This window comes from Lynx rufus, unplaced genomic scaffold, assembly GCF_022079265.1.
Source record: "Lynx rufus isolate CCGP_SWC_20201006 ecotype Redwood Valley unplaced genomic scaffold, mLynRuf1.p SCAF_14, whole genome shotgun sequence".
NCBI lineage: Eukaryota > Metazoa > Chordata > Mammalia > Carnivora > Felidae > Lynx > Lynx rufus.
In genome coordinates this window covers 33,778,145-33,790,509 of record NW_025814828.1, presented here as the reverse complement: position 1 = coordinate 33,790,509, position 12,365 = coordinate 33,778,145, and the positions used below count along the sequence as shown (strand labels likewise).

Genomic DNA, 12,365 nt, shown 5'->3' with positions numbered 1-12,365 from the left:
CCACTCATGCCTCCGTAACCAGAGCAACCCCCAAACACCACCACACTTCCCATAAAAGATCAGAAATCTACTTTACTCATAAACTTCTCTCTCCTACTTCACTTTTTGTTGTATATATTGGATAATAGTCTGATCTCTTGGCAGAGGGCTTCTTAACTTTTCAGTGCAAATGTGAACAGAAATAGATTCCCTCGAGGAAATGAAACTACTCCAAACTCCAAGAGTTCAATTGGAGACCTTTGGGCTATGTCTTGCTTGTGGAATCTTTTCAAGCTAGCTTTATGGTACCACAGATCACACCACAGGAAAGCATTCATATGGTAAGAATTTATAACAAACTACATCGTGGACTAGAGTCACATCCCAGAAATCAGAATCACCTTGGGAGTGGTTTTAAAAAATACATAACCAGGCCAATCTCTAGACCCATTAAAATAAAAACTTCAGGAGACAGGACCACATATCTGTGTTTTTAAAAGTCCCTTAGTGATTCTGATAAGCGCTCCTATAGTTAGGTATGGCTAGCAGGGTCTCTCAAGAGGGACAAGGTCGCTTTGATTTACCAAGAGACACTGGAAACCTAGCTTCAGACTTTGAAGCAAAGCAGAACAAATCAATAAGCCAATGCTAGATACTCAACAGCTAGATATCCCCTAGCTACCTCCAGATCCAGGAGAGTCGAGATGAACCAGGTTTGCTATTATATATTGAGTTCTCTTGGAATCAATGGTTCTCAATCCTACTTGAACAGCTGAATCACCTAGGAGATTATGTAAAAGATCCAAATGGTGCTACCCAACTCCAGACCAACTGAATCAGAATCTCTTAGGGTGGGAACCTAAGCATGTATTTCAGGTCTCCTTAGGCAATCCTGATGGGCATACAGGGTTGAGAACCACTGATCTAGATTGTTCAACTAGTATCTGTATCTGACTCACTGCATCTTCTAGTAAAAGGCATGTAATTTCTCCTAAAACAGATGATGAAAAAGCCCACTGTGCCTTCCAGAAAGCACTAAAGAAAATCTTCCACAATAGAACTGTGATCCTTAATTCTACCACCAAACTATTTGACATGCTTTCCTGCACAACTGATCAAATAATAAAAAGGGAAAACGAAGAAAAACCCTCTCCTATCTTTTCCCCACTATGTCCTTTACTTGACGGATATTAGGGATCTATATAAAAGAGGCCAAAATGTTGAGCCAAAAATGAAAAGCCTTCTGTCATGGCAAGGGGGATAACAGCCAAAAAAAATAAATTTAAGAAGAGTAATCCAACGATCTGCTTGCCATGAGGAGATAACCCAAATCAGAAGCTGCTGTGATGGGAACAGAGGAGAAAAAGATATAAGAATATATTTTTAAAGTGTGTTTCAAATTGGTTTAGCAGTGCATTAGTCACCCATGTCAAGGGCTTAATACATTTAAACAAAGAAACGCAGTCAGAGATGACTTTCAACTTTCAGCACCCTCTGAGGTGCTTACTTAAAACAGTATATAACGCTGAACAAGTCCATGAATCATAAGTAATATAGCTCATGGTAAGGTCACATCAAGAACTCTAGCTATAATTAAAATTGAGGAAACTATTTCATTCTAATTGGACAAAATTTCAGCTAGTTTCTAAGCAACTACTAAGTGGAAAAGACTAATGTTCCCCAAACGCTATAAAAGGTAGTGCACATATCCTTTTGACGTCCAAAAGCTTTGTAAAAATTGAAAAGTAGATACCAGTATCTACTAGCACAGCCCAACTATCGCCATTTTAGATGCTCCAGTCGATCACTCACAATCAACTACGTATTTAATTAGTACCATGCAATGAAGAGATACAAATATAAAGGACTTTCAGTTAAAGATGATGGATTGAACACATCCATTTACCTTGGCGATCTCCCAAAACTCCACCGAAACGACACTAAAAGGATTTTTAAAACCCACAATAACAAAGAGAATGGAAGAGGAGACAACCACAATGACATTTTGAAAGCTGAGAAAAAGCCAAATCTCATGGCAGCTATGAGAAAAGCCAAGAACAAAATATCTGCACGCAAGCGCACCTGGAACTGGGGATGAAACGGGGCTAAAATAAGGAGGATCTGATTAAAAAAAAAAAAAAGGCTTTCTGTGAAGTAATTAGATCCTTGCCAACTTCTGTCTCTGGCCTTTTCCCATTCCAGCATAGGCTCAGATTCATTTTCCAGGGAGGGTGAAACAGAGGGTCTCTGAACTGTGGAACAAAAGCACAGTGGACATATATTGTATACTTAAAATAGGGGCTTAACAAAGTTTTATATACTGCATGTGAAGACACCCAAATTTCTAACCTTCTTCATCCACCTCATTTATAGCATTTAATTCATCATGACTATTTCTTAGTTCCTTGATCTCTGTAGCAATAGATTCTCTGCTGTCTTCTATGCTTTTTTCAAGCCCAGTGATTAATCTTATGACTATTAGCCTAAATTCTTGATCAGATATATTGTTTATATCTGTTTTGAGCAATTCTTCAGCTGTCATTCCTTCCTGGAATTTCTTCTGAGGGGAATTCTTCCATTTTGTCATTTGGGCTAGTTTTCTGTCCCTTATGTGCTTTAAAGGTTTGTTATGTGTCCTGCACCTGTGAGCACTACTATGTTAAAGAGAGGTCATACACTGTCCAGGGCCCAGCCCTTTAGCAGGTGTTTTTTGGAGTGTGTTACATGCTTTCTGTTGTTATAACTCTGGTTGCTTTATTACCCTACTCGCAGTGATGGTTTGGACCCTCCACCAGGTGTGCTTTGATTTGTTCATTGAAGTAACCCTATGGCCTGCCAGGTTGTCCCCATGGGCCCCTGGAGACGTCTCTGTTGCTCTGCAGCCTGGTCTCTTGGAATTCCAAGTCTTCTGGCCTCAACACTCCTGTGTTTGAGGGACAAGGGAACTTTGGGTCCCCCTACTTCTCTGCCATGTTGGATTCCCATCCTCCTAATCTTCTCCATGCAAAGAGATGATTGGAAGATGCTTCTGTAGGAAATCTGATCGGGCCAAGGGAAAAGACCTAAAGATACTGACCTTGGTTCCAAACTCAATTGTCCAGCCAAATCACCCAACTTAAAAATCAACAAACTCCCACTTAATATAGTAGGGGCTTCCAATCAGCTTTTTAGTGTTCTACTCTTAAACACGCACAGAACAAAGAGCAAAAGGTTGCCAGAAATTTGAGGTAAGTCTGTAATATGCCAGAAAACAGAGAAGTTTGAAGGAAACCATGCAGAAGAAGCAAACTTAAAAAAAAAATCATCAGTATTGCCAAAAGGATTTTAAAAAGATACTACATTTTCGAAATAAGAGTAAGATGATAGGAAAAGTAATATTCAGATATCAAAAAGGAGCTCCTAGAAATCAATATATAAATCAAATGAAAAATTCAATAGCAGGCAAGATCAAGTAGGTGACATGTCCCAGAAGGTAGAGCAAAAAGGTGAAGAGGTAGGGGTGCCTGGCTGGCTCAGTCAGTGGAGCATGTGACTCTTGATCTTGGGGTCATGACTTGGAACTCCATGTTGCATGTAGAGATAATTTAAAAATAAAATCTTAAAAAATGATGAAGAGGTAGAAAAGAGGAAAGAAATTAGAGAATCTGTCTAAAAGGTACATTCAGAGAGAGAGAGAGAATAGAGAAAATGAAAGTAACCAAAAAGATAATTCAAGAAAATTTCCCCAAACTGAAGGACCTCGGTTGCCAGATTGAAAGAATGCACAGGAGAGAAATGAAAATAAATATATAACAAGAAATATTCTGATGAAATTTCAGAGCACCAAAAATAAGAATTTACAAAAGCTTTCAGAGAAGAAAAAGCAGAATTTAAGAAGAATTTGACTAACATTTGATTTTTCAACAGTAAAAAGAGTAAGAAGACTGGGAGGAGGAGAGGAGACAGTAACATTCTGAGTGTAAATGATTTATAAGCTAGAATTCTATACTCAAACTATCAAATTAAATGCAAGAGAAAAATAAGATTTTCACACCTGCAAGACTTCAAATATTAACTGCCCATGCATCCTTCTCCAGAAAGTTACTAGATGATTTGCTCCAACAAAATGAAAGAACAAACCAAGAAAAACAGGACATATAGGAAACTGAGGATCCAACATAAAAGGAGACTGGATTTTCCAGGATGATGGTAAAGGGAGATTATAATGATGTTGGCTGTTTCAAAGGGCCAGAGAACACTAGTCCAGATTAAAGGTCAGAATGCTCTAGGAGAAAGGTCTCTGATAGGAGCTGATAGGATTCATGAAGTATTTGAACATACTGAGTGAAGATACACAGTTCTTGGGGCGAGAGTCTGGGGCTAAATTAGGAGCAAACATGGAAGAGGGACAAGCAAAGGATATAAAACAAGGCAATTTTTAACAGAGGAAACAAAAAGCTGTGCACATAATCATAATATACACACTAAATGGCTCATCTATGAATAGGCTTACCTAGTCACATTAATGTAACCACTGGCTACTGCTCTAACCAGAATGATATATGATAATGATAAATAATACACTGGGGTCTATCCCAATAGAGAAAGGATGTGAGTGTGGGAGAAAGGGGTAGGAGAGCTAATCTTCATCTTCCATAGTGGGAAGACAATATATAACACCTACTAGTTGAGAAGTAGTAAAATAAGTGCATTACCTAAAAATGAAGGTAAAACGCTAAAAGCAGCAGCTGGCAAAAGTTGGTAAACATTCTATTGAAATACCTGGCATATAAAAGCCCTTTAATGACTGTTTATTGAATTACACACACATGCAAAATAGTAAGTATGAACTTCAGTATGTGCCAAAACTCAAACACTTAGTAAAATGTTAGGGAATTCTCATTAAGATATTTTTCTCCTCTATTTAACCCAAGGACCTAAACTTTCTAGATGATAAAATAAAAAAGAAAAATATTTTGACCATTATTCTTTTAATTCCTCTCAAAAAAAAAAGGGGGCCACCTGGGTGGCTCAGTCCGTTGAGCATCCAACTCTTAATTTTGGTTCAGGTCATGATCCCAGGGTCGTGGGATCAAGCCTCATGTCTGGTTCTGCACTGGGCATGGAGCCTGCTTGAGATTCATTCATTCTCTCTCCACCCCCCCCCCCCCCGCTTGTACATTCTCTCTCTCTCGAAAATAAAATAAAAAATGTTTAAATCCTCCCCCCAAAAAAGATTGGTGATGCTTATCAAGTGAAAAAAAAAAAAGAAGCACTCATATTTTTCCATAAGACAGTTTGACAGCATTACTGATAAGCTAATTAGGTCCTTGGATATTTAACGAAGAAATCAAATCTAATATACACTGGAATGAAGTGAAGGATATTTTTCTTCACACGTTATTTAGTGGATTTAGATGCCGTGGATTTAGAACTCACATGAGTGTCTAAAATACATTAAAAATTATAAGTCAAAACAGAATTTACCTAATAAGTGGCATGTTTAAAAAACTGCCCCACTTGTTGAAAATCATTATATTTGTCATGAAGAAGAGACATTTTGCTTTGTATTAGGACAAAATAGATACCTTTTTTATTCAAGCTTAAGACATTAAATTCCAACGAAAATTTTAGATAACTAAAATGTCTGGGAAACTAGCTGACCATAAAAATATAATAACTGAACTATCATTAGGATAAGCTATTCTTTAGAAAGTCCTCTGTCCCATGTTTGTTATGTATTAATGTCAGGAACACATTTAAATCACCACAGGTAGACTGGAAAGGAGACTGTTTTGAAAAGCCTCCCAATTACTTTAATATACAAATTAAGGTAAATTGAAATAAATAAATGAGCCTAAGAGTAGTCAATAAAATTTCATTCATTCATTCATTCATTCATTCAGTACTTCCTGAGTAAACCTATTATGTGCCAGGCACGGTTTACTAGTCTTTGAAGCACAGGATAACTTACTCCTAGGTGTGTTTTTTCCTCCTCTTCTATAAATCTGAAAATGAGACATATAAACCAGGAAAAATAAATGATCCATTTACCTAGCATTCAAGTGATGTCATTTACTGGAAGACAAATCATCTTATCCTTTTAGACACTATTATATAAAGAACTACCTACCTTTTATCTCCAAAAAAGAATTATAGTGCACTATAGAGACTGTTTTTCCTCTAACCTGGGATTGTGTTGAGCATGCTCTGGTTTGGCGGTTCCAAACACTACTAAATATAATTTTGCATAGGACTCTATTTTTCTTCGTTGGACTTACTACTGTATAAAGTCCAATAGTATAGAGGTTGCAGGCACTGTTAACGTTGAACCAGGTAATTCTTTGTTGTGAGGTCTGTCTTGTGTTTTATAGGATGTTCGGCAGCCCTTGTGGCCTCTATCCACTAGATGCCAATAGCACTCCAACCCCAGCTGCAACCCAAAAGGTCTCCAGACACTGCCAAATGTCAGGAGATGGGTGGACAAAAATGTCACCTGTTGAGAACCATTGCTCTAGAGGAATACCTCAGAAAGGGAGAATGATTGTAGACAGAAGAGGAGACAAGATAAAACAAAGATCTCTCTTCCATAACATTAGATTTCTGCTTTAGTATACACTCAGGTGCATCCACCTCTTGATGTTACTGGTCTACCATCATTTTAAGTTCGAATGTCTTCCGGTCCTAAATCTAAACAGAAGAGAAGAGAGGTTGTCCCATGAAAGCAATTCACAAAGAACACAAAGGAAACAATTCTGACTAATCTTCCCTCCATCTTCCACTTAAAAGAACTAAGGTCATCTTTTTAGTTAATTACCTAACCTAATCCCAGAAGTTTTGACAGATATTTGAGTACCTACAATGTGCCAGACATAGTTCTAGATATAAATTTGTCAACTGTATTTACTGAATTGATAAATCACTCTAATCAACAGCATTTTCTTCATGATCTTGAATTTGGCAAAGCATTCCTAGATAGCACACCCAAAACACAAGCAACAAAAGAAAAACAGGTAAGCTAGACTTTGTCAAAATAAAAACTTTTGTACTTCAAAGGACACCATCAAGGAAGTGAAAAGGAAGTCCGCAGAATAGGAGAAAATATGTGCATATGGTATATCTGATAAGAGACTTGAATCAAAAAGTAAAGGACACTTGCAACTCAATAATAAACGAATAACCCAAATAAAAAATGGGCAAAGGATATGAATAGACATTTCAAGGAACATATACAAATGACCAAGAAGCACATAAAAAGATGCTCAACATCATTACTCATCAGTGAAATTCAACTCAAAACCACAATGAGATACTTACTAAAATGGCTAGAATCACAAAGTCAGATAATAACAAATGTTGGCAAGGGCGTGGAGAAACCAGAACCCCCCAACACTGCTGGGGGTGGGGGGTGGGATATAAAATGGTGCAGTCACTTTGGAAAACAGTCTGGCAGTTCTTCAAACAATTAAACATAGAGTTACTACATGACCCAGCAATTCCCAGGAAAGAGAATTGAAAATATATGTTCACACAAACATTTGTATGTGAACATTTATAGCATCATTATTCACAATATCCAAAAGGTAGAAACAACCCCAATGCCCATTAATGGACAAACAGATGAACAAAATGTGATATAGTCATACAATGCAGTATTATTTGGCAATAAAAAGAAGGAACATGGATGAATCTTGAAAACGTTACGTTAAATGAAAGAAACCAATCACCAAAGACCACATACTATATGATTTCATTTATATAAAATGTCCAGAATAGGGAAATCTAGAGACAGAAATTAGTGATTACTTGGGGAGGGGAGGGGAGGGGGAGGAGGAGAATAGCTAAACGTATGGAGTTTCTTTAAAAATGATGAAAATGTTCTAAAACTGACCGGGCTGATGGTTGCACTTATCTGTGAATATACTAAAAACCACTGGATTGTACATTCTTAAAAAAGTAAATTATATAGTATCTGAATTACATTTCAATAAGGTGTTTTATAAAAAAACAACAACCAGCATTTAAAGTACAATGGAAACATGACATTTGAACAACACTTTATTAACGACAATGTCTTATTTAAAATACTCTTGAATCTGGAGAGATCTCATTCTTTTGGTTGTGAAATGATTACTGAATGCTATTTAAACTACTGAAAATGTTCCAGGTAAACATTTTATTTGAGATTATAAAAAACTTAAAACGCAGGTATCACGAACGTCAGGGGACATAAAATACAGTGCTTGTTTACGATTTATTAGGGAGCATTAAGTAATTATATGCATGGGGTGGGAGCGGGAGGTAAGCAAGAAGAGTTAAAGAGATCATATGAAAAGCCTCAGTCTAGAAGACTCCCTTCTGTACCAGCCTGCAGTGATGCCGAAGAACACTCCCTATATACTGTAAATCTTATTTTTCAGGGAGCTCAAAATAATCACCCATATGATTTACTTCAGTAACAAATAGGAAGTCAAGTAAATACTAAAGTGCCAAACAGAGATTTAAGGAAATAAATAAAAAGCTAAACCAGTTCCCAGGAATGGCTACTGGAAAGTTTCGGCTAAATTTTCAACCTGTGTCGTTTTCAGTCCAAATAAAGTCCGTTTCTGTGTCTGCCTTGTGTGATATACCAGTTAATCTATCCTATCTTATTGCAGATCTCTTGGAATGTCCGGTCCCTAGAGTCCACAGTTTCTTGGATCTGAAGCATCACCAATGCCAGTGACAAGGAAATGCCAGCGGGGGCGGGGGGCACATTAGAGATTTTTTTTTCATCCTTAATAAATCTCAGCTCCTGCCTTGGTCATTACAAACAGCTTGCCTCACCGTCAACCCGAGTCTCATACGGTACTGTGCCCAGTTTCAAACCAGAATGAGGGCTAATTGGGGTGGGGGGTGACACGGAGAAAAACGACCAAAGGCGGGATTAGCTTTTTCTACAGAGCCTCAGGTTTCAAAATGACTGCCTGGGAAGGTGAAATGACCCAAATTATTATTGGGGTGGGAGGAAGGAGGTAACAGACATTCATTCTCCTGCAGAGTGGCTGTGGCTTGGTGTGGAAATGCAGAACTTGGGGAGGGAGGGGGTTTCTACATGGAAAGAAACAACAGGGAACGGTCTTTAGGTACCACCCACCCCTCCAAGTGAATCACTGCAGTGTCAGCCCTGCACTGATCCCACGAATTGCCAAACAGGATGAGGTAAGGCACAAGCCTTGAGCCCCCCCTCCTCCTCCACCTACCCCCGCGCGCAGAAGGGCGCATCCCTCCGCGAGGTGCACCACGCAGCCCCCCGAGGCCTCAGCTGAGGGGCTGACGTCACCCTTCTGCATTGAGCTTCAAGGACTGGGAGCAGCACCGGTTAGGTGGGGAGTAGAGTTGGGGCGCTACTGCTGTCACCAAGTGGCAGGGGTCCTCCCCCAGGACTCTGCGGCTTGGGTACACGCAATGACCGAAAGACCAGATGAAGAGTGGAGGGGTGGAGGGGAGTGGGAAAAGGGTCATAAGACCCACCTCCTGGGTCTCTGAGAAAGCTTAAAGATGCCCCTAGTTTATGTAAGACCCTCTCAGGTCAGTGCGTCTCCGTGCGACTGCAGCGCCCTCTCCCCATCAGTGCGTTTGGGGGGCCCTGGTCGCCCTTGCCCAGCCAGGCAGGCACAGGACTCCTGGCGCCTCCCTCCCGCAGCCCCGCGGGGCTGGGAATAACAGGGAATCTGGGATCAAACCCAGTACTCCCGCGCCCTCTCCCAGCCAGGTTAGCTCCCAGAGACACCGCGAACAGGATCGTAAGGGAGGCCGGGGAGGGGTGTCCAGAGAGGAAAATAGAGGAATAAAGCCGCAACTTTCCCTAGAGGCTGACTCTATCCCGCAAGCTTAAAAAAATAAATCAGCGCATTAAAACAAATTTGGAAAGATCGACAACCTGCAGTCACCGCCACCACGCAGCCCCTTGCAGCCCGCGCCGGGCGGGGTCCAGGGTCCCAGCAGCCCCAAGCTTGCACCCCGACATCCTGCAGCCCCAACCCAGCCCCCTGAACCTATTTCCTTAAGCAGGGGACCGAGATTAGATTTTTGGTTTGGGTTTTTTCACCCCTCTTCCTTTCTCCGAGCATCACTGTAAGGATGGACGGCCGGAGGCCCGGCCACCCGCCTGGCGTGGCCACTCACCCAGAAGACGAAGGAGTAGATGATGAGGAGGGTTTTGAGACAGGTTATCACAGGTTTGGTCTCCATTCTCCTCGATGCCATACTACAGAGCTCCGGCGGCGGCGGCGGCGGCGGGCGGCGGGCGGGCGCGCGGGAGGGGGGAGGAGGCGGGGCGGGGCGGGGCGGGGGCGCGTGCCGCGAGAGGCTCCGTGCACGCGCAGATGAGGCCGTGCGCGTGCGTGAGCGCGCATTCTGCGGGGCGCCCGTTTAAGGAGTTGGGCTGGCAGTGACTGCGCATGCTGAGAAGGCCGCCCGCGCGGGCAAGCCCGCGCAGGCTCAGACACCCCCCCCGCCCCCCGAGGCGGAGAGCCGGGCCGGGCCGGGCCGCGGGGAGGGAATGGAAGAGCCTGGGGGCGGGGTCGGAGGTCAACACAATCTCTTCCAGGCCACCGAGGCACGTAAGTTTCTGCTTTATGCACCGTAAGGCTTTTACATTTGCAGGGCTGTGTGCACCTGGCGACGCGAGCTTTATGGGTATCCCCGAAAAGCGGGCACGTTTCTGCATTTAGACACCCCACCAGGCCTTCTCGGATGGAAGTGGCCCAGTAGTCGTGTCCTTGGAACAAGCAAGCCTTGTCTGTGCCAGGAACAGACTGTGACAGGTGGCCGGAGTTACAGCTGGAGGGATGGTCAGGAACCTGGGAGCTCAGACACCCCAAAGACTGGCCACCGCAGGAGCGCCATTTTTTAGAGGTCACATTTTGAAATGATGCTGAATGGCATGTTTCTGTACGAAGGTACCATTCTTCCTGCACATAAAATGTTTAGCAGATAACAGAAAAAAATGTTTAAAATGCCTGAGAACCATTTTTCCCACCCTAACAAGTCCAACAAACCACCTCACACCCAGGAAAGAGAGCTGTATCAAGGTCAAAAAAATAATGTTCAAAAACAATTTGGAACTTCCTCAAAAAGCTAAGCATAAGAGATACTGTGTGACCAAGCAATTCTACCCCTAGATATGTACCCAAAAGGTATGAAAACATATGATCATAGCACTATTTATTGTAACCCCAAAGCAGAAACAACTTGAATGTTCATCAGTTATGCATGGATAAGCATACTGTAGTAAATCCATACAATGGAAAATTATTTGGCCACAAAAAGGAATGAAGTACTGCTTATCTATGCTGCATGTATGAACCTTGAAAATCTGCTAAGTGAAATAAGCTAGACACAAAAGACCAGTGTTGAATAATCCATTTACAGGCAAGGTCCACAATAGATCCAGAGAGACAGAAATAGAGGTTGCAGGGGGAGGGGCTGCAGGAATAAAGAGTGACTGTTAATGAGTAGGGGGTTTCTTTTTGGAGGGACGGAAATATTATGGAATTAGTGGTGATGGTTGCACAATTTTGTGAACATACTAAAACCCACTGAATTGTACCCTCAGAAGGGTGGCTTTTATGACATGTGAATTATACCCCAATAAAAAAATAATGTACACTCCACCCTGATTTCCTGTGGCTGGTTTGTAGAGGAACACACAGTACAGATTCTGTGGGAGATTTAGCCTGATTCCTGAGAGATTCTGCGGTCAAAATAGCAACACTAGCTCAGGCTAACTCTACCGTGGATAATGTTAAGGACACCTTTTGTGAAAGAGTAAAAAAGCAGTCAGTAGGCTTGAGGAAAGCCGGCCAAGGTCAGTTGTTGCAGGAATAATTATTACCTCCAGTAAGTTGAACATGGTCTGAGGTCAGTGAGGTCATTGTATAAACAGGACTCAAACAGGAGGAAGAGGAGAACCTGCTTAAGGAAATGATCAACCATAACAAAAGGATATGTTGGCATAGAGGGGAGTGGAGAGGGATATGGGTTCAGGTGAAAAAAAAAGATTAGGAGCAGATTGGCAAGGTTTGTGTTATAAAGGCAGTTCCCGCACAATTATTCTCAACGCTGGTTACTCATTTGCATCACCTGGAGAGCTTATTTTTAAAAAAGCAAAGCAAAACACTGACTGCCTGTGCCCAATCTCAGGTGGTCTGAATCATTTGCTGTGGGGTGAGGTCTCAGGTGGTCCAGATAGGAATCAAGAGTTGAGGGATACTGTCCTTATTGCAATGGCCTTTAGCCAACTTCAGAAAGCTTTCTCCTACATGTTTACAGTCCCCAGGCAGCAGCAGGAAAAGGATAGTGAACACTTCAAGCCCCGTGGCCACCCTTAGCCTCAAAAGGTCTTGCCCATGCCTAATTACTCT

The 12,365-nt window shown here is 41.7% G+C and overlaps 1 protein-coding gene across 1 annotated transcript in view; it reads right to left on the bottom strand.

Moving 5' to 3' along the window:
- TSPAN7 (tetraspanin 7) overlaps positions 1–10,206 on the bottom strand; it is a 124,645-nt gene extending 114,439 nt beyond the window's left edge. Inside the window, exon 1 of the mRNA XM_047076394.1 lies at positions 10,126–10,206. Coding sequence (XP_046932350.1) covers positions 10,126–10,206 — 81 coding nt within the window. The remainder of the gene's footprint in view (positions 1–10,125) is intronic.
- Between the last annotated feature and the right edge of the window lie 2,159 nt (positions 10,207–12,365).